Genomic DNA, 24,030 nt, shown 5'->3' with positions numbered 1-24,030 from the left:
AATTTAAACAAAAAAATTGTTGGCGGTAAAAAAATATTTTATTTCGAATTTTCGTGAGTGGTTTCCGATTTTTTTTGATAAAATGTCAAATTAAGACAAAAGTGTTCGGAATTCTTTTTCTTTCGTTTTATCAGGATCAACATAGTGCGGGAAAACATGAATTTTTAAAAAGAAAATTGTCCACGGCAACAAAATAAATTATTTCGATTTTTCACGAGTAATTTCGAAATTTTTTTTGATAAAATGTCCAATTTCGACAAAACTAGTCGAATTTCTTTTTCTTTCGTTTTTTCAGGTTCAACGAAGTGCGGGAAAACAGGAAATTTAAAAAAGAAAACTGTTGGCGGTAAAAAAATATTTTATTTCGATTTTTCGCGAGTGGTTTCCGATTTTTTTGATAAAATGTCAAATTAAGACAAAAGTGTTCGGATTTCTTTTTCTTTCGATTTTTCAGGATCAACGAAGTGCGGGAAAACAGGAAATTTAAAAAAGAAAATTGTTGGCGGTAAAAAAATATTTTATTTCGATTTTTCGCGAGTGGTTTCCGATTTTTTTTGATAAAATGTCAAATTACGACAAAAGTAGTTCGAATTTCTTTTTCTTTCGTTTTTTCAGGATCAACGAAGTGCGGGAAAACAGGAAATTTAAAAAAGAAAATTGTTGGCGGCAAAAAATAATTTATTTCCGATTTTTCGACGAGTGAATTTCGAAATTTTTTTTGATAATATGTCCAATTTCGACAAATTTAGTTCGGATTTCTTTTTCTTTCGATTTTTCAGGATCAACGAAGTGCGGGAAAACAGGAAATTTAAACAAGAAAATTGTTGGCGGTAAAAAAATATTTTATTTCGATTTTTCGCGAGTGGTTTCCGATTTTTTTTGATAAAATGTCAAATTTCGACAAAACTAGTCGAATTTCTTTTTCTTTCGTTTTTTCAGGATCAACGAAGTGCGGGAAAACAGGAAATTTAAACAAGAAAATTGTTGGCGGTAAAAAAATATTTTATTTCGAATTTTCGCGAGTGGTTTCCGATTTTTTTTGATAAAATGTCAAATTAAGACAAAAGTGTTCGGAATTCTTTTTCTTTCGTTTTATCAGGATCAACATAGTGCGGGAAAACATGAATTTTTAAAAAGAAAATTGTCCACGGCAACAAAATAAATTATTTCGATTTTTCACGAGTAATTTCGAAATTTTTTTTGATAAAATGTCCAATTTCGACAAAACTAGTCGAATTTCTTTTTCTTTCGTTTTTTCAGGTTCAACGAAGTGCGGGAAAACAGGAAATTTAAAAAAGAAAACTGTTGGCGGTAAAAAAATATTTTATTTCGATTTTTCGCGAGTGGTTTCCGATTTTTTTGATAAAATGTCAAATTAAGACAAAAGTGTTCGGATTTCTTTTTCTTTCGATTTTTCAGGATCAACGAAGTGCGGGAAAACAGGAAATTTAAAAAAGAAAATTGTTGGCGGTAAAAAAATATTTTATTTCGATTTTTCGCAAGTGGTTTCCGATTTATTTTGATAAAATGTCAAATTTCGACAAAACAAGTCGAACTTCTTTTTCTTTCGTTTTTTCAGGATCAACGAAGTGCGGGAAAAGAGGAAATTTAAAAAAGAAAATTGTTGGCGGTAAAAAAATATTTTATTTCGATTTTTCCTGAGTTTTTCAGATATTTTTCGGATTAAAAGTCGAATTATCGTAAAAGTGGATATAATTTCGATTTTTCGCGAGTGTTTTACGATTTTTTTTGATAAATTGACAAATTAAGACAAAAGTGTTCGGAATTCTTTTTCTTTCGTTTTATCAGGATCAACATAGTGCGGGAAAACATGAATTTTTAAAAAGAAAATTGTCCACGGCAACAAAATAAATTATTTCGATTTTTCACGAGTAATTTCGAAATTTTTTTTGATAAAATGTCCAATTTCGACAAAACTAGTCGAATTTCTTTTTCTTTCGTTTTTCAGGTTCAACGAAGTGCGGGAAAACAGGAAATTTAAAAAAGAAAATTGTTGGCGGTAAAAAAATATTTTATTTCGATTTTTCGCGAGTGGTTGCCGATTTTTTTTGATAAAATGTCAAATTAAGACAAAAGTGTTCGGAATTCTTTTTCTTTCGTTTTTTCAGGATCGACATAGTGCGGGAAAACAGGAAATTTAAAAAAGAAAATTGTCCACAGCAATAAAATAAATAATTTCGATTTTTCGCGAGTGGTTTCCGATTTATTTTGATAAAATGTCAAATTTCGACAAAACTAGTCAAATTTCTTTTTCTTTCGTTTTTTCAGGATCAACGAAGTGCGGGAAAACAGGAAATTTAAAAAAGAAAATTGTTGGCGGTAAAAAAATATTTTATTTCGATTTTTCCTGTGTTTTTCAGATATTTTTCGGTTTAAAAGTCGAATTATCGTAAAAGTGGATATAATTTCGATTTTTCGCGAGTGTTTTACGATTTTTTTTGATAAATTGACAAATTAAGACAAAAGTGTTCGGATTTCTTTTTCTTTCGATTTTTCAGGATCAACGAAGTGCGGGAAAACAGGAAATTTAAACAAGAAAATTGTTGGCGGTAAAAAAATATTTTACTTCGATTTTTCGCGAGTGGTTTCCGATTTTTTTTTGATAAAATGTCAAATTAAGACAAAAGTGTTCGGATTTCTTTTTCTTTCGATTTTTCAGGATCAACAAAGTGCGGGAAAACAGGAAATTTAAACAACAAATTGTTGGCGGTAAAAAAATATTTTATTTCGATTTTTCGCGAGTGGTTTCCGATTTTTTTTGATAAAATGTCAAATTAAGACAAAAGTGTTCGCAATTCTTTTTCTTTCGTATTTTCAGGATCAACATAGTGCGGGAAAACATGAATTTTTAAAAAGAAAATTGTCCACGGCAATAAAATAAATTATTTCGATTTTTCACGAGTAATTTCGAAATTTTTTTTGATAATTTGTCAAATTTCGACAAAACTAGTCGAATTTCTTTTTCTTTCGTTTTTTCAGGTTCAACGAAGTGCGGGAAAACAGGAAATTTAAAAAAGAAAATTGTTGGCGGTAAAAAAATATTTTATTTCGATTTTTCGCGAGTGGTTGCCGATTTTTTTTGATAAAATGTCAAATTAAGACAAAAGTGTTCGGAATTCTTTTTCTTTCGTTTTTTCAGGATCAACATAGTGCGGGAAAACAGGAAATTTAAAAAAGAAAATTGTCCACGGCAATAAAATAAATAATTTCGATTTTTCGCGAGTGGTTTCCGATTTATTTTGATAAAATGTCAAATTTCGACAAAACTAGTCGAATTTCTTTTTCTTTCGTTTTTTTAGGATCAACGAAGTGCGGAAAAACAGGAAATTTAAAAAAGAAAATTGTTGGCGGTAAAAAATATTTTATTTCGATTTTTCCTGAGTTTTTCAGATATTTTTCGGATTAAAAGTCGAATTATCGTAAAAGTGGATATAATTTCGATATTTCGCGAGTGTTTTACGATTTTTTTTGATCAATTGACAAATTAAGACAAAAGTGTTCGGATTTCTTTTTTTTTCGATTTTTCAGGATCAACGAAGTGCGGGAAAACAAGAAATTTAAAAAAGAAAATTGTCCACCTCTGAACACGTTTTCGCTTGTTGCTCAGTATATTTTTTTAAATAAATTTTTTCGAGTTTGGTTCGGCTTGAGTGTTTTCGGTCAATCTGGTTGTTGGTTTTGGTGCCTACAATTTGTTACTGTTTTTATTTATTTTGTCTTCCTCTTAATCATTGAGGACCGTGCTTATATTTTACTAACCTCAAAATTGACTTTGATATAAAATGTGTGACTCGAAATTAAATAGTGGTGATAAATTTTGTGTTCGTTGTGGCAAAAGAGTTGTAGATGCTATTAAAGAGTGCATTGGTTGTCATGCTCCGTACCACTCCTCATGTGCATCCCGGTCATTGCTGTTGGAAAATGGTTTTTTTTCGCGATGTTGTGGTCCACCACGTGCGAATTCACCCAACAGTCTTGATGTCCCCCCCCCTCATCTTCTCAAGTGCAAACTGCAGTTACTGCATCTGATATTGAGCGAATAGTGAATAATGCAATGTCTGTCTTAAACAATAAATTAGACACAATGTCTGCCTCAATAAAAGATATAAAAAATGATATTGGAAATATCACTTCTGACGTACATGACATAGTTGAGGATCTGAACGCCTTGCACACTACAGTTGGTAGCACTGTCAAAAGAGTTGACAATTTGACTGAGAGAGTTGCGAGTATTGAAGGTAATTTGCACGATTTATCAAATAATGCGTCTACAAAATTAGATCGTTTTTCTCAAATTAATAACTGTTTATCTGAACTTGAGGACAGAATAAAACGAAAATGTAATTTAATACTGTTTGGTCTTTCTGAATCAAGTGTCACTACTTGTGACAATGATGATAAAAAAACTGACGTATTTAATACACTCAAGCTTGTTTCAACATTTTTCGACTCTTCCTCAATAGCTGGTACTAAGATTCATAGAATTGGCAATTTTAAACAGGGCAACCAGAAACCAAGACCAATAATGCTGGTGCTGAAAAACGAAACTTTGGCGAAGTCACTGCACATAGAATTTATAAGAGCAAAGAAGGCTGCACTGGACAATACACTGCAAGGGATATCACTGCATCCAGACAAAACGAAAAACCAACTGGAGGAATTAACATCGCTGAAAAAGGAATTAGAGCATCGAATTTCTCAGGGAGAGAAAGATCTCCATTTAATATACCAACGAGGTGTACCGGTGCTAATCAAACGCACACTGCCAGTGGTAGTAGATCGGGCGTCTATTCTCACTTCGCAAGCAGTGAAACAGCTGGTGACTCCAGACATACAGTCTCCAAATGTGTGAGTTCTCACTCCTACATTCAGAATACTCCCTCCCAGTCTATCCCCACTAATACGCGCTGTGAATCATCTGTCTCCTCAGCTACACACTTACCTAAAACTGATGTCAATTTATATTACCAAAATGTGAGAGGTCTCAGAACGAAATTGGATGCTTTACGCCATAGTCTGTCTTCAACAATATATGACATTTTTGTATTTACTGAAACATGGCTAAATGATGACTTCCACAATAATGAATTGGGATTTCATAATTGTAACATATTCAGGTTTGACAGGTGTTCTCTTTCTAGTGTATTTAAACGTGGTGGGGGTGTACTGATTGCTACGAGTTTTTTTTACGTGCTTCGTTGATCGAATCTGAAGTAAATTCAATTGAACATTTATTGGTAAAATGTCACATAAATTCTGATATTTATATTTTTTGTGCCTTTTATATACCTCCAAATTCGGACATAAATATTTATATTACAGTTAATAAAATTTTAGAAAATGTTGCTTTGTCATATCCACATGCCGTATTATGTATCTTGGGTGATTTCAACACACCTTTTATTTGTTGGGATTATAACTCAAATCTTAATTTGGCTAATAGTTGTTTGCCGAGTTCTTCACTATCACAAAGAAAAATTGCAGATATTATTTTTGAGTTATTAAACTATTTAAATTTGAATCAATTGAACACTTTTACTAACAGTTGTAATACGATCTTAGATCTTTTATTTTATAATTCATACAACTATACGCTTACTTTGGCGATCGATATAATTGTTCCAATCGATGTATTACATCCTCCAATTTTGTTTACGATTAATACTGATTATGCGCACTTATCTACTGCTTCGGACTCTCGCTTATATAAGTATGATTTTAAAAATGCAAATTATGCTGGATTTATGTCTTTTTTTGGTAATATTGATTGGGGTACTTGTCTAAATAACACTGATGTTAATTTTGCTTTAAATATTTTTTATGAATACGTTTATACAGCGTTTGAATTTTTTGTTCCAATTAAAGTAGTTTTTCAAAATAAATATCCGTCTTGGTTTAGCCAAGACTTAAAGCGTATTACTTGTTTTAAAAAAATTGCACATAGGAGGTACAAACAAAACAGTACTAAATACAATTATAATACTTTCTCAAACTTAAGGTCAGAGTGTAAAAAATTGTCAAAATTTTGTTATGATTCTTATATTGTGAACATTGAAAAATCATTGCTGGATTGTCCAAAAAAGTTTTGGAATTTTGCGAATGCTTCACGTAATGATAGTGGTATACCTAAGATAATGAAATTGTTAGATGTAGAAGTCGACAACGATAGAGATATTGCTAATTTATTTGCGGAATTTTTTAAGAATGTTTATCACGATAGTTTGAATAACAGTAACAATTCTAACTTTGCTTTCTCAAATTTTAATAATTTACATTCTGTGTCAATTAAAAGATCAGACATTCGTACTAAACTTAAAGGTCTAGATAGTAATAAGGGGGCGGGACCTGATGATATCCCGCCTTCTTTCTTAAAATCTTGTCATGAGTATTTTATTGAGCCACTTTATATACTATTTAATATGTCATTAAAGTCGGGAATTTTTCCCTCTGAATGGAAAAAAGGTATTCTTGTTCCAGTTTACAAATCTGGTAACAAAAACGATATATCGAATTACAGACCAATAATAATTCTTAGCTCTATATCAAAAATATTTGAAAGCTTGATTTATGATATTATTTACAGTCATGTTTCACATTCTGTAATTCTACAACAACACGGCTTTATGAAGAAACGTTCAATAATTACAAATCTAACATGTTTTACTGAATTTTTATTTGAAAACGTTGGGGATGGCAAACAAGTTGATGTAATATACACTGATTTCTCTAAGGCATTTGATAAAGTTGATCATTGCATACTACTAGATATACTAGACACATTTGGATTCACTCGCGGGTTTATATTGTGGTTCGGTAGTTATCTTAAAGATCGTTACTTGTCTGTACGTGTAAATAGCGAATACGCGTTACCATTTATAGCTACTTCTGGTGTTCCCCAAGGATCTCACCTAGGACCTCTTCTCTGTTTGTTATACATTAATAATGTAGATAAGTCAATATTGCATTGCAATTTTTCACTATTTGCGGATGATCTAAAAATCTATAAAGTTATTACGTGTAATGATGATTGTTCTAATGTACAAAATGATCTTAATAATCTCGTGAGATGGTCTGCCGATATAAGGCTAACTCTTAACGTTAAGAAATGTAGTGTAATATCTTTCTTTAGACATGAAAATCCAATTTTGTATAACTATGTTGTGGGCGGTGAACAATTGAGTAGGGTTTCCAACCTGAGTGACTTGGGGGTCACTTTTTCATCTAATCTAAGGTTTGATACTCATATTGCTAATACTGTTAACGCGGCACTTAAAGTGTTTGGCTCAATCCAAAGAAATGCGTGTCATTTTAAGAACATAGTGGTCTTAAAGTCATTATTTTTTGCTTTAGCCAGATCAAAATTAGAATTTGCAATAGCAATATGGGTCCCATACCAAGAGTACCAATTATTAAAACTAGAGCGTGTTCAAAATAAATTTCTCCGTTTTGCAGCAAGACAAGTTGGTGTATATTACAACATACTCAGTCACGATTATACAGATTTAAGAAATAAACTAATGGTTCCAAAATTCTACGACAGAATTATTTTTTTGGACCTACTATTATTGTTCAAAATTATTAACGGATTAATCGATTGTCCATCAATATTGTCAAAAATAAATTTTATTATTCCTTCAAAAGGTTTAAGAAATCAAAAACTGTTCAGAGTTAAATTTAATAAATCTAACTATTTAGACAACAGTGTTATTAACAGAATTTGTACTAGAGGTAACGAGTACTGTCACGCGTTAGACTTTTTTGGTATATCTTTAGGAAAATTCACAAACGACTTACGAAAATTAATTTTGTATTAGTCGATAAGTCACCTACATGATTTCGTCATTCTGTGATTATATTCATTATATATTTTTATAATATTAAGTGCTTTTGCACTAAAGGGCATTTTTAACTTTTTACTTGTAAGCCCGTACATTGTAATTAAATAAAATAAATAAATAAATATGTCCAATTTCGACAAAACTAGTCGAACTTCTTTTTCTTTCGTTTTTTCAGGATCAACGAAGTGCGGGAAAACAGGAAATTTAAACAAGAAAATTGTTGGCGGTAAAAAAATATTTTATTTCGATTTTTCGCGAGTGGTTTCCGATTTTTTTTGATAAAATGTCAAATTAAGACAAAAGTGTTCGGATTTCTTTTTCTTTCGATTTTTCAGGATCAACGAAGTGCGGGAAAACAGGAAATTTAAACAAGAAAATTGTTGGCGGTAAAAAAATATTTTATTTCGATTTTTCGCGAGTGGTTTCCGATTTTTTTTGATAAAATGTCAAATTAAGACAAAAGTGTTCGGAATTCTTTTTCTTTCGTTTTTTCAGGATCAACATAGTGCGGGAAAACATGAATTTTTAAAAAGAAAATTGTCCACGGCAATAAAATAAATTATTTCGATTTTTCACGAGTAATTTCGAAATTTTTTTTGATAATTTGTCCAATTTCGACAAAACTAGTCGAATTTCTTTTTCTTTCGTTTTTTCAGGTTCAACGAAGTGCGGGAAAACAGGAAATTTAAAAAAGAAAATTGTTGGCGGTAAAAAAATATTTTATTTCGATTTTTCGCGAGTGGTTGCCGATTTTTTTTGATAAAATGTCAAATTAAGACAAAAGTGTTCGGATTTCTTTTTCTTTCGTTTTTTCAGGATCAACGAAGTGCGGGAAAACAGGAAATTTAAAAAAGAAAATTGTTGGCGGTAAAAAAATATTTTATTTCGATTTTTCGCGAGTGGTTGCCGATTTTTTTTGATAAAATGTCAAATTAAGACAAAAGTGTTCGGAATTCTTTTTCTTTCGTTTTTTCAGTATCAACGAAGTGCGGGAAAACAGGAAATTTAAAAAAGAAAATTGTTGGCGGTAAAAAAATATTTTATTTCGATTTTTCGCGAGTGGTTGCCGATTTATTTTGATAAAATGTCAAATTTCGACAAAACAAGTCGAACTTCTTTTTCTTTCGTTTTTTCAGGATCAACGAAGTGCGGGAAAAGAGGAAATTTAAAAAAGAAAATTGTTGGCGGTAAAAAAATATTTTATTTCGATTTTTCCTGAGTTTTTCAGATCTTTTTCGGATTAAAAGTCGAATTATCGTAAAAGTGGATATAATTTCGATTTTTCGCGAGTGTTTTACGATTTTTTTTGATAAATTGACAAATTTTGACAAAAGTGTTCGGATTTCTTTTTCTTTCGTTTTTTTAGGATCAACATAGTGCGGCAAACAAGAAATTTAAAAAAGAAAATTGTCCACAGCAATAAAATAAATTATTTCCATTTTTCACGAGTAATTTCGAAATTTTTTTTGATAATATGTCCAATTTCGACAAAACTAGTCGAACTTCTTTTTCTTTCGTTTTTTCAGGATCAACGAAGTGCGGGAAAACAGGAAATTTAAACAAGAAAATTGTTGGCGGTAAAAAAATATTTTATTTCGATTTTTCGCGAGTGGTTTCCGATTTTTTTTGATAAAATGTCAAATTAAGACAAAAGTGTTCGGATTTCTTTTTCTTTCGATTTTTCAGGATCAACGAAGTGCGGGAAAACAGGAAATTTAAACAAGAAAATTGTTGGCGGTAAAAAAATATTTTATTTCGATTTTTCGCGAGTGGTTTCCGATTTTTTTTGATAAAATGTCAAATTAAGACAAAAGTGTTCGGAATTCTTTTTCTTTCGTTTTTTCAGGATCAACATAGTGCGGGAAAACATGAATTTTTAAAAAGAAAATTGTCCACGGCAATAAAATAAATTATTTCGATTTTTCACGAGTAATTTCGAAATTTTTTTTGATAATTTGTCCAATTTCGACAAAACTAGTCGAATTTCTTTTTCTTTCGTTTTTTCAGGTTCAACGAAGTGCGGGAAAACAGGAAATTTAAAAAAGAAAATTGTTGGCGGTAAAAAAATATTTTATTTCGATTTTTCGCGAGTGGTTGCCGATTTTTTTTGATAAAATGTCAAATTAAGACAAAAGTGTTCGGATTTCTTTTTCTTTCGTTTTTTCAGGATCAACGAAGTGCGGGAAAACAGGAAATTTAAAAAAGAAAATTGTTGGCGGTAAAAAAATATTTTATTTCGATTTTTCGCGAGTGGTTGCCGATTTTTTTTGATAAAATGTCAAATTTCGACAAAACAAGTCGAACTTCTTTTTCATTCGTTTTTTCAGGATCAACGAAGTGCGGGAAAAGAGGAAATTTACAAAAGAAAATTGTTGGCGGTAAAAAAATATTTTATTTCGATTTTTCCTGAGTTTTTCAGATATTTTTCGGATTAAAAGTCGAATTATCGTAAAAGTGGATATAATTTCGATTTTTCGCGAGTGTTTTACGATTTTTTTTGATAAATTGACAAATTAAGACAAAAGTGTTCGGATTTCTTTTTCTTTCGATTTTTCAGGATCGATTCCGATTTATTTTGATAAAATGTCAAATTTCGACAAAACTAGTCGAATTTCTTTTTCTTTCGTTTTTTCAGGATCAACGAAAGCGGGAAAACAGGAAATTTAAAAAAGAAAATTGTCCACGGCAATAAAATAAATAATTTCGATTTTTCGCGAGTGGTTTCCGATTTATTTTGATAAAATGTCAAATTTCGACAAAACAAGTCGAACTTCTTTTTCTTTCGTTTTTTCAGGATCAACGAAGTGCGGGAAAAGAGGAAATTTAAAAAAGAAAATTGTTGGCGGTAAAAAAATATTTTATTTCGATTTTTCCTGAGTTTTTCAGATCTTTTTCGGATTAAAAGTCGAATTATCGTAAAAGTGGATATAATTTCGATTTTTCGCGAGTGTTTTACGATTTTTTTTGATAAATTGACAAATTTTGACAAAAGTGTTCGGATTTCTTTTTCTTTCGTTTTTTTAGGATCAACATAGTGCGGGAAAACAGGAATTTTTAAAAAGAAAATTGTTGGCGGTAAAAAAATATTTAATTTCGATTTATCGGCAGTGATTTCCAATTTTTTTTGATAAATTGTCAAATTTCGACAAACGTGTTCGGATTTCTTTTTCTTTTTTTTTTCAGGATCAACAAAGTGCGGGAAAAGAGAAAATTTTAAAAAGAAAATTGTCGAGGTTAAAAAAATGTATTATTTCGATTTTTCGAGAGTGTTTTCTTATTTTCCCTCATAAAAAGGCAAATTTCGACAAAAATGTCCGAATTTTTTTTTCTTTTGTTTTTCAGGATCCACAAAGTGCAAGAAAACGAGAAAATTTAAAAAAGAAAATTGTTAATTGAGAATAAAAATACAATTTTGATTTTCATCGATTGTTTTCCGATTTTTTTTATAAATTGGTAAGTATCTAATTATTTTTTGTATTAGTGCATTATTAAAATTTATTAGAAGAATTAATATTAAAAAATAAAAAAGTTATGAATTTTTTAGAGACATAGTCATTTTTTGTGTGAAAAAATGAAATTATTATCAAATTTTGACCGAGAAATGACCAGGAATTAAAAATCATAAAAATTATGACCACCATGTTTACATTTTTTTTAAAGTCAAATTTTGGCAAAAGAGTTCGGATTTCTTTCTCTTTCGTTCTTTCAGGACGAACAAAGTGTGGGAGAAGAGGAAATTTAATCAAAAAAATTGTCCACTGAAAATAAATATATGATTTCGATTTTTACAGTTTTTTTTATTCAAATTTTTGCAAAAGAGTTCTGATTTCTTTTTCTTTCGCTTTTTCAGGAACAACAAATTGCGGAAAACGGGGATATTTAAGAAAGTAAATTATCGATTGGAAAAAATAAATAATTTCGACTTTTCGCGAGTGTTTTCCGTTGTATTTTCGATAAAAATTCAAATTTTTGCAAGAGTCTGGATTTCTTTTTCTTTCGTTTTTTCAGGAACAACGAATTGCGGAAAAGAGAAAATTTTAAATAGAAAATTGTCGACTGGAAAAAATATATATTTCGATTGTTTTACATATAAAAATTTTTCATAAAAATTTAATTTTTGTTAAAAGTGTCCTTTTTTGTCGTTTCGCAGGATAAACAAAGTGCGGGAAAACGAGGAAATTTACAAAAAAATATTTAACTTTGATTTTTCGCGATTTTGTCAACACAAGTCCTTGAGTTGTTGATACTTCTTATCTGCAATGCCGCTGAAAACATTGGTTTTTTATTAATTTTATTTTTTTTTTTTTAATAATTATAGGATTCACTGCTTGTATCTTTTTTTTGCTGATTCATAAAGGAAATTTTTTATTTTAAAAATTAAGAATTTGGAATTTACAGAATTATTATTGAAGATAGTTTCTATTAATCAGAAAGTTATTTTACAAAAAAATTTTTTGGCGAAAAATCTACTCTGTCGAGTTTTGAGATAGAATAAATAAATGATGATAAATAATCTTTTGGAAAAAAGTTAACCAACCTGTAATCCCTGTAATATGCTTGAATATATGTATTTTTTTATATTTACGTTTTGTACTTGGATATGAAATCATAGAAACGATTCTAGGTTTTTTTCCTTCCTTGTCTTTAACGTTCGAAGGTGACTGGAGTTGATTTGTCTTTGCAACAACGTCTGTAACGTTCGAAGGTGACTGGAGTTGATTTGTCTTTGCAACAACAGATAATATTTCTGTATTCACTACAGGATCGGTTGAAGGTATTGATGATGATGTTGATGCCTGATGTAGTAGAGCTATTTTCATCAATATTATAAAAAATTAGTACAATTAGTAGTTATACTAGTTATTGTAAATATATTGAGAAATTTCATAAGTTGATACCTTTTTTAGTTGCCACACTCTTTACTGCTGCCCAGTCTGCTTTTCTTTTTTTTGCTTTTCTTTCACCTGGAGTCACTGTCCGTTTAATTATCTCTGAAATTTATGATTTTACACATTATTTTATTAACTAGCTATTGACATTCTTAAAGTTTTTTCCTTTAAATTCTTTTCAAAATTTTTTATTTTTATCGAGAATTTTCCTTCAAGTTTTGGTACTTTTAAAATTCTTCACATTTTTTAAAGTAATATTGCTGTAAATTATTGCATTTAATATTTGTCTTTTCTAATTATAAGTTTGCAACTACATTTTAATTAGTCGGCTATTATATTGCATTAAATTATATAACATGAATTAGGTACTATATAACAAGGAAAAACTGATGATAATTCGGGTAAAAGTGAGGAAAATTTTTTTCTCAATCTTGTTAAATATCATAATGTAGTAACTGAAATAAATTTATTTAAAATATTTTTTACAAACCTTAAATCTATTAGGGTAAACGTACCAATTACGGCGAGTGCATCAATTACGGCGCGTTCATGAAAAAAAACTATTATTACTATTACATTTAATATAACTGGCAAAATGATTTTAAAAAATTATTTTAATCTTTTTTTTATACAATTACTTATAAAGATGCACATTTAAACAATTATTAATTTAATTATTTGAGATTAAATTTTTTTCGCGCCGCAATTAATACATTTTTAAGATTTCCATTGACTCCAATTTCGGCGGGCAAAGTATCTTCAAAATACACGTAATTTTGGTCACGAAAATTGATACACCGAAACTGATACAAACGCGCCACAGTAAAAAATTACGGTATTAATTTTAATTTCTCATATTTGTTTAAATAATCGATTTTTATAAAGTTTAAATTTTTTTAAATATCTTAATAACATAAGCTTTTAGTTTAATAAGTCTTGAATTGAGTTTAAACAATAAAAATGTCGAATTTTCTATTTCAAAGATGTTTTGATTCGAATCGTGCCGCAAGTAGTGCATTTACCCTAGTTATTTTTTCATTTTAATCTGATTTTAACTTTATAAATGTTAAAATGAGATTAATTGACTTCAAAAATCTTTTTAAAACGTTAAGAAATAATATATCAAAAAATAAATGTTTTTTTAAATTTACGTATTTTCTGTTTAGAATAGTATTTGTTAATTCGGTAGGGCTATTATTAATATAGATAGTTACAATAAATTAAAGAGAGTCACCACTCTTAATTTTGAATCCTTTAAATTTTAATAATCGCAGTAAATTATATTTTTTTTCTTGCATCATTGGAGTCCTAAAAACATACAGAAAGGTAAAAAACAATTTTAATTTTTGTCCATTTTAGAGATTAAAGTCCTAAAAAATAAATCTTTTAAAAATCTAGCTTCTTCCACAATTTTGAATATTTTCTATCGTCAAATATTTTCCACACTTTTTTAATGATTCTTTAGAATTTCGTAGATTGTCAAAAATTATAATTTTTTTAAAAAATAAAAATTCTAAAATGGTCAAAAATTGATTATCCTGTATATTTTCAGGACCCAAATAATGTAAGAAAATAACTTCCGGCCATCATTAAAATTTAAAGGGTCCAAAATAAAGGTTGTGACTCCCCTTAACCAGCAATAACAAGTTTTTATTCTTACGCATTTTTCCAACAGGTGGGTAGGAGTTGTACTTTCCTTCAGCTGTGATAATAAAAGAAAATCAATTATTAGTAATTTTTATCGATTAATTTTCAATAAATTGTTTCTCTATGTTACCTGGCCTTTGCCGCTGATTTCGACGAATTGATGTAATTGTTGGTACTACAGCTTCCATATCTATTGCCACTGGTAATGCTTCCGTTGATGACAAAGATGTCATCAAAGTTACTTCTGTCGCTAAAAGAAGAGTACTTTATTTATGACAAAAATAATTTATACATAGAACAATTACAAACCTAACATTTTTCTTTACACTTACCATGTGGAATAGAAATGTCTGTGTCGTCAACAGTTGATGGCATCTCTATTGCTATTAGATTTAAAATTAAAATGTGTAATGTAATAAATGTTTTTTAGAGAACAACGAATTTAGATCTCTCGCTAAATTTTCTATTGAACTTATAAGAATTTTTTTCTGTCAAAATTATATAAAAATAAACTTATTAATGAACAAATTTATCTTTTATTTTATTATTATGTAACATATTTTTTATTCAGTTAAATTTTAAAAGAAACAATTTCCATGTCGTTAATTTAGATAATTCTTTTAACTCTCTTTTGTTCTTTTACAAAAGAGAGAAATTTCGAATTTTATTCGTTATTTTATAAATACTCATTTAAAAAAATGTTTCGTATTGCAATTTTCTTCGAACATCTTATTAGAATTTTCCGGTACCAAAAATATAAAACAAAATTGTAATAGTTACCACAATGTGTATGATCTGAGAGACTATTGTACAGATCACCGCACTCTTTACACGTTAGAAGAGCGTGCGCTGACTCAACATGTGTAAAATAATTTAATTCATTTTCCGTTTCTATAGAGCAAATAGGGCACGTCCAGGACGCATTATCAAATTGCACCCTATCATCCCACGGAGTACTTTTGACGATGGAGGATGTATCCACTATCGATGCAGGACGTATTTCATCTTGTAAACATAAATTAATTTATTAGTATATGAAAAAATGTGTTTACTTATTATTTATTTATATTTATTTTTACAGTGTAAGTAGTGTTTGTAATTACCTCCCTCAAGGACTGTTTTTTGTACTTCAATAAAATCATATTTTATATGACGGCAAGAATATAAAAACTCTAATATTCTCTTGCGACGCTCACGGAACATGCAATTATGAGAATTTTCAATTATCTTCCATCCGCCATTTATTATTCTTTCTGCATGTTTCTCGTCCTCTGAGAGTTTGCGCTTGTTGACGCCATTCCTACGTCTTTCCTCAAAATCGAGATCAGTATCCTTGATAAGAATGATAAGTCTTCCTGAAAAAAATGAGATATTAATTTGTATAATTTATTTGAGTAAGAATAAGAATAATATAACAATTCAAGAATTAATTATTTACTTTTCACTATTTGAAAAATTTAATAAACCTGGAAAATTTATATTGCAACTCTAATGTTAGAAATAACTTTTAACAAAATAGATGGTTTGTCTTTTACAAAAAAAAACATTTTAAAAATTACTTTAAATATATCATTTCTTTGTTATGAAATAAGTAGATAATTGTGATTTCACGATTTTCTAAGTTTGTAACTAAAAAATGTATAACAAATATGAAAATTAATGAGTTTACCAGGATTTCCAGTTTAAATTAATATTTTTGATTTCATACTTAAATTAAAAATTTATATGATATACTTACGAATATATGTGATAAGGTTCGGATGGCAGCCCATAAACTCGTTCCAGGAGCGATTGTTTCTTTCCGTATCATTGTTCGTCCTTTTTTCTTCCTTGAAAACAGAAAATACATTTGGAGTAATTTGCTTCAGCCAAATTCTCTTATAATATGAGATCAAGGGATCTAACACTTCCCTAATAGAGACGAAATCTGTGCTATTTTCTTTTTGAATTTTTTCATCTGGTAAAGTTTCCACAAGATAATCAAAAATGTAGCTTATGTCTTCAGCAGGTAACAGTGCTAAATATTTTAATTTTTCTGTGAAATCTAAGATTGTTTCACTTTTATTTAAGTACGCTCGTAGTAGCAATTTGTTGATCCGCTTTTCGATGTTCTAAACATAGAAAATTGTATTAGATTTATTTAGACATAACAATTGAGTTGCCGGCTCAAAGAAGGGCACATAACCCATTTAAAATGCATTAGTTATGTGCCCTTCTTTGATCCGGCAGCTCAATTATATCTGTACTTTTACAACATTTAAAAAAAATTTCATGTAAATTGCATTTTTTTAATTTTAAAAATTTAATTTACATTTAAAATTTAAAACACATAACATACTTACGTAGCCATAATGAAAGTAGCATCCAATGATTTTTAGCAGCTCAGGAAAATTTTGTAGAAACGCTTTTCTTAGAGCTGTTTCAAAATCGCAATTGAGCTTTTCGATATTTAAATTCGGAGCTAATTGTCGTATCTTTTGTACCACAGAATTATAGGCATTAAAGGACTTGGAGCTCATCACTACATAAAACAATGGCGTGATCTGAAATTAATTTAGTCACTATAAGTCAATATTTAATTTTGCAAAAGTAATTTTTTAAGATGTCAAGATGTATCCAACAATAATTAACCCAACAATTTCGAAAAATTTAAAAACTAAAAATATATTACATTAATAGCCAAATTTATTTTCATAATTTTGATTAAAACTGTTACTTTACCAATACATAGGATATATATTTAAAAAACATACAATTTATTTTAAAATGGAAAAGAAATTTGCATTTGATTCAAATTAATAAATTCATTAATATAATTCGATACAAGAATCTAAAGATGTTAAATAATATACAGTAAGAATGATTGAATATAAAACAGCTCACGAGTGCGACGAAGACACTCTTATGCGCAGTTCCATTTGCATCTCTCTCGCACTCACGCTTACCTATGATCAGTATGAAATCATTCTTACGGTATATAAAGTATATTATAAAAGTTGCGGGGATATGTATTGAATAAATAAATAAATAAAAGTTCATTTATCAATTAAACATCTTATTTTTATTATATTTGTTCATAAATTTTAATCAAAAAATTTTTTTCATAATTTTTAGAACGCAGCGAGGTTTGAAACTTTAGGAAAATTCTAAAACTAGATAAATACACTAAATTTATTTTTTGCCACCTTCCTTTAAGTCTATTTTTTAATAAAGGGCCAAGATTCGCGGTAGAGAATCGACGGGAAGTAAAAAAAAATCCGCGAATCTATTTTCTCAAAATATTTATTTATTTAATATCTGGTTTTTTTGACCAAAATTTGTGATGATGTAAACCAACTTAAATCTTAATTAGTTTCTTCAATTACATTTTAACAATATGCGTGTATTTGAAAAAAATAATTAAATAGAGTTAAATAATTATTTAAATAATTGATTGAAATCGATTTCCTAATTAATAAAAATCTGTATCACCCGCAATATTGAAAAACTTGGCGTGAATAATTGTTAAATATTTTAAGTCCTTCAATTTTCCTTTAACCTGTTTACAGCATATAAAAATATGAAAAAATTATTCACGCCAAGTTTTTCAATATTGCGGGTGATACAGATTTTTATTAATTAGGAATTCGATTTCAATCAATTATTTAAATAATTATTTAACTCTATTTAATTTTTTTTCCAAAATACACGCATATTGTTAAAATGTAATTGAAGAAACTAATTAAGATTTAAGTTGGTCGTATATTTTACTTGGCTAACTTTCATTTCACAAATTGTTTGGAGACAATTTTTACTTTGCGTAACTTTTTGCATCAAAGATGTTTTTGTTGAGATACACATATGGATAATTATTAGAAATATTTTTAATGTTACCTTTCCATAAGAGAAGACAGAAAAAATGAGTTGTTGAGAAGCACCTTTCAGCCATGGAACAGTTCTGAAAGTTCCGTCGACTGCTGCGGAAGGCTCGTCAATTGAAAGAACTTTAGAAAGAAATTCTGGGGCATAGAAAATGATGTGACAAAAGTTGTCATCGTCAGTAACACCAACAACCGAAACTGGATGTGATGTTTCTGCTATGTCGTACATCATTCTCTGCTTCCAAACATTGCAGTTAAGCACCTCTTCCACATCAACAATGTGCCTTGGCACAGCTGGAGAACCATTCCTCATCCACCGTCGAAGTGTCCTCGATACATAATCATACGGAAGAGTTCTTGTTAATTGCGTGTTTCTAAAATAATAAAATTCTACTTTAATATTTTAATAATGTACATATAATTTTGTAGTTTATGGGCTACTAATTACAAATCCGATGTTCGTTTTTAAAAATTAAAAATGACAAATTCAGTATGGGCGATTTTTTCCAAAAGCGATTCATGTTGCTTAAAACTTGAGACATAAGGGTTTTTTTTAGATTGCTAATTACAATGCATGGAAAATTTATATTGACAAACATAGAAAATACTTATATATTTCAAAAGTTAGTGGTTTTAATTTTTGTAAACAAAAAAAATCTTGTAAAAATATTTTTATATAATTTTTTAATACAGTCCGCCACATTTTATCTACAATTTTTTGATTTTAAAAATTGTCTTTGGATTCGTGATGAACAACTTTAAAAATTTATCACTGAAGCATATTCATTTGTTTTTATCTGGTAATTTAATGATAAATTTACAATTATACTTTTATGCGTTAATAATAAATGTATTCACTTACTCTCTTCTGACTTCTTTGAAAACTTTATTCGGATTTTCCGGATTGGAGAAGCTTTTTTTCAGAAGAGCACTCCTCTGTTTGGCAGCATCATTATTAAATGAGCAGTTTGGAAGATGCTCTTTGGTTACATGGACGTTGTCTTTGTCATCGTCGTATGAAATACCTCTTCCAGTGCATGTAGACTTATATTGGAAGGCACATCTCATGTAACTGTAATGATAAGAAATGTTAACATGTGATAAAAATAAATGAAACTTTTTTTACAAAAACATGTTGAAACGGTAAAATAAGTAAGATTTTCAAAATGAATACCGCAAAGGAATTTGATTTATTTAACAATAATTATAAACACAATTTTTGGTGTCCGTGCCGATATAAAAAATTTGTAAAAAAATAATTAATTGAGCCGCTGGATTCTAGAAGGACACGTAAATTTTTCCGGTCGGAAAACGAAGTCCTTTGGTCACTCAAAATTCATTTTTCGAATTTTAATATTTTTCGAGCATATTCTTATACAGAATTCGATTTCGCATCTTTCTTTCTTAATAAAAAAACTTTTCATCTTTTTCCGGTTTCGAAATATAAGAGAAAAACTAGTTTTTTGGAAACGTAAAATTTAATTGTTTTTTTTGACTTCAACTCGCACTAGCTCAGTCAATTTTACGAGTTTTTCACTCAAACAAAAACAAAAATACGTGTTATTATATCCTACGAGTGACTAAAAAAGAAAAAAGTTGTTTTGATTAAAAATAAAAAAGTTATTAATTTTTTATTGAGACATTGCGAAATTCGTGAAGTGCAATTTTCTCAATGCGGGGAATTTCGACAAATTTTTAGCAGCAATAAACTTTCAGTGAGAAAGTTGTCCATTAAGGTCCAAAGAAGTTTTCTGGAAAGTTACAATGCAATTGAACAATTAATAACGAAAGCGTGAATGTTTAAACTTTAAAGTTGCGCAAGCGACTGAACGTTTGTCATGTATTTGCTACGTAATAATACAATCCAGCATGTTATGGATGCAAATACATGCCAAACGTTCTGTCGCTCGCACAACTTTAAAGTTTAAACATTCACGCTTTCGTTATTAATTGTTCAATTGCATTGTAACTTTCCAGAAAACTTCTTTGGACCATAATGGACAACTTTCTCACTGGAAGTTTATTGCTGCTAAAAATTTGTCGAAATTCCCCGCATTGAGAAAATTGCACTTCACGAATTTCGCAATGTCTCAATAAAAAATTAATAACTTTTTTATTTTTAATCAAAACAACTTTTTTCTTTTTTAGTCACTGGTAGGATATAATAACACGTATTTTTGTTTTGGTTTGAGTGAAAAACTCGTAAAATTGACTGAGCTATTGCGAGTTGAAGTCAAAAAAAGAATTAAATTTTACGTTTCCAAAAAACTAGTTTTTTTCTTATATTTGGAAACCGGAAAAAGATGAAAAGTTTTTTTATTAAGAAAGATGCGAAATCGAATTCTGTATAAGAATATGCTCGAAAAATACTAAAATTCGAAAAATGAATTTTGAGTGACCAGAGGACTTCGTTTTCCGGCCGGAAAAATGTACGTGTCCTTCTAGAATCCAGCGGCTCAATTAATTATTGAGTAAATAATAATTGATTTGATTGATGTTTTTAAATTAAGTACAATATTAAAGGTTTCTAACCAAAAATTGTAAAATCAACAATAAATTGCTAAAAATTAATAATAAAAAAAAGTATTTTTAATCGAAAATTCAAATTATTTTAAACATTTGAAAATTTCAGCAATATTGAGGCAATGTTGCGAATATTGCTGCAAGTTCAGGCTGTGTGGGTGGTATAAATATTATATCAAAAAAATTTGCATTTTGTTTTACTTATTTAACAGTTGGGTAATTTTAATGAAGTTTGTAAGAATATATGTACGTGAAAGTTCGTCCGTCCTTTGGGATTTTCTTTGGCCGCCCTGATTTGTGCCAACGATATGTTGTTCCAAAATGCCGTTCATATGTCTTATATGTTCTCATTGTGACTGGTTGTGTTATTCGACTTGAATAAGTTTTTTCAGCTAAAGGATTGTGAAAGTAAAATTAATTAACAATTTTATCTAATTAGAAAAGTCGTATGTTCTTTGTTAAGTGAATAAAATTCTTTTGTAATCTTTAAAACATATTTTAAGAATTAGTGTAACAATTTAACTCAAATACATAATATTATTCTAAAGAATGTTTGAAAAAAATGATGTATTTGTACATTATATTGTAATAATTGTTGAAAGTATAATCGTAAAAATTAAAATTTACTTTTAAATTTTCTCCAATTTTATTAAATATTTTTAAACATACTCTCTAATGCATAGGTGTGGTCGTCAGTTTGCGCATTGTCGATAACAGCTTCTTCTTGAAGCAGGGAATCATTTTCCTCATCAACGAAGGCGACTTCTTCTTGATAAAAAATCTCCTCTTGAAATATTTCATTTACACATTCTCTTGATGTTCCTGACAAACATTAAGTTTTACCAGTGAAATATGACGTAAACATTTTTTCGAAATAAACTTTTTTAAAATCATCCTATAATAAGTACATAGTTCAGAATTATGAAAAAATAAATTTTCGTTTACCTGGTATTGGTAATAAATTTGGGTCCATAATTGTCAATTTTATAGACAAAGCAACCTAAAAGATCAGAAGGACATAAAAGTTAAAGGTTCCAGAGGTCATATATGAAAATATTTTCTATAAATTCGTAGGCAAATGTAAAAAATATTATTTGAGTAGTAACTGATAATTAATATGCAGCATAACAGTATAATTGTTCTTAATAAATTTTTTAAGATAAATTAACATATAGGAAAGAAATTAATTATTTATAATACTAATTATTAAATAAAAATATTAACCCTAACAGCATTTGGATATTCAGGATATCTTATAGATGTTTTAGGGATAACCGGAATGTAGGATATCCATAGAATGTCTCAGGGATATCCATAGATATCCTGAGAACATTCTAGAGATATCCAAATTCCCGGATACGGATAGGATGTCCATAGGATATTCTGAAATGTCCGTAGCTGTTGGGGAATAAATATTAATTTTCGAATAAAAAGTACGTAAGATAAAACGCCACTTCTCATCTGAAAAGATAAAAAAAAATCTTGCCTTTCGTCCAAAAAAGTAAAATTTATAATTATTTTCAAAATATATTATACCAATCGAAAGGGGTTCAAAAAAGCTATCATAACTTGTAAAATGAAATTTGTCAAAACAAATTATATATATTTTATATATTTATGCATTAATAAAAAGATGATAGAAATTATACAGAAACATAAATAATTTTAAGAATTCTAGTTAACAGAATTTAAAAACAGGGAAAGGCTAATGAAGTTGAAGAAAAAAATGTGGAAAAAATTGTCATTGAAAATTTAATACGTTTTCAGAGTAAAATTATAAGTTGTAGGACAATTGAAAATCATTGAGCGTTAGTTTATAAAAGTAAATAAATATAAAAATTGTATGAACTCACACAAAAATTCAAAATTTAAGAAACAAAATTGAGAAAAAACGAAATTTTTTATAAATAAAAAAAAATATTAGGTGATGACAATTTTTAGAAACAAAAAATTGAAATAAAATAAAGAAATGCAAGAAAATTAGAATTCATGGTACAAAATTAAGAACATTGTTTCGTTTGTAAAAAAATTAATTTAAAGAAATTTAAAAAAAATTTAATGAATTAACCAGAAAGTCCAGAAACTTAATCAAATTATCTATTTTTGCTTTATTTTTTCCCGACCATTTAAATTTCCGTATTTTCCTGATTGTTAGACACACTGTTAATTAATAATACATTTATGAATGCAAAATTGATATGAAACTTAAATATATTTAATTAAAAATAACAATTCTTCGAGCACCTGTTGTGCGCATGCGTTGTAAATATCAACTGCTTATAATTATTATTAAAAACGAATTAATTTCTTCCGTCTTCATAATAAGAATTATGTATTTTATATATACTTTTGTTTAAATCATTTATTAATTAAAAGTTACAGTAAAATTCAAAAAGAAAAATTAGATAAGAGTAAAAGATTTTATAACTAAACACGTGGTGGGCATGTTTTGTAAATATCAAATGCTTTTAATTATTAAAAAGTAATTAATTTTTATTTTTTATTTTTACGTGTACATTTATTTATTAAAATATTTTACCTGATTTATTGGTCCAAAAAAAGCGTAGAAAATTTGTCTACTGAACGTTAAATTAACACCAATTTTATCAAATTGACTCCTCCACCCCTTCTTTCATCAGACACTTTTTTATCTTTTTTGTGGAGACCTCTGTTTTCCGATTCTAAGAAATAACATGCTTTTCGCTGATTGGCCATTAAAATTCCTTTCTTTGCAATAGAAATTGCACTTAAGTTTCCTTCTTTCTTGTCACAAGAAATATTGACTGACAGTAAAAATTACAATTTCTGTCTAATTTTTTTCCCTTCTTTGAAGCTAAGAGGTTAATTTTTTGTCTCTAAGAAATTAAAATTGTATTCTTTGATTCAAAAATATTCCTTGTAAGAATGCCTAACATAATTTCAATTTATTTTCATTAAGTGAATATATTAAAATATTTAATTTATCTCTCCACAGACAAGTATTTTAGTAATATGTTTACTTATATAGACAAACCTCGGTTAGTATAAATTTCTCATCTGTTGACAACTTTTTTTAACGAAAAGTGCGACGTTTTTAATGAAAAATTCAACACGCATTTTTAGACGAAAATTCATAAAGTATAGATTTTTCGAAAAATCTGGACGAGAATCTGCGTGGAAGTTATTTCTTCTTTTAAACCTTATTAATAAGAGATGTTGATATGTAATAAACATTAAATTAAAATTTAAATGGTTATTCTTCATATTTCAAAA

The 24,030-nt window shown here is 28.5% G+C and overlaps 1 protein-coding gene across 1 annotated transcript; it reads right to left on the bottom strand.

The window, feature by feature from the left end:
• Positions 1-20,788: 20,788 nt before the first annotated feature.
• Positions 20,789-23,436, bottom strand: LOC127286853 (uncharacterized). Its single transcript, XM_051313456.1, has 4 exons — positions 23,318-23,436; positions 21,724-21,778; positions 21,448-21,600; positions 20,789-21,170 (listed from the first exon to the last, which is right to left on the bottom strand). The coding sequence occupies exons 2-4, from the start codon at positions 21,749-21,751 to the stop codon at positions 21,001-21,003; spliced, it is 351 nt and encodes a 116-aa protein (XP_051169413.1). The 5' UTR covers positions 21,752-21,778; positions 23,318-23,436; the 3' UTR covers positions 20,789-21,000.
• Between the last annotated feature and the right edge of the window lie 594 nt (positions 23,437-24,030).

The sequence above is a fragment of the Leptopilina boulardi genome, unplaced genomic scaffold (genome assembly GCF_019393585.1).
Source record: "Leptopilina boulardi isolate dan_hultmark-lab unplaced genomic scaffold, ZJU_Lbou_2.1 LbouV2_363, whole genome shotgun sequence".
Classification (NCBI taxonomy): Eukaryota; Metazoa; Arthropoda; class Insecta; order Hymenoptera; family Figitidae; genus Leptopilina; species Leptopilina boulardi.
The sequence above is the reverse complement of the archived record's forward strand: the minus strand, read 5'-3'. Positions and strand labels throughout refer to the sequence as shown.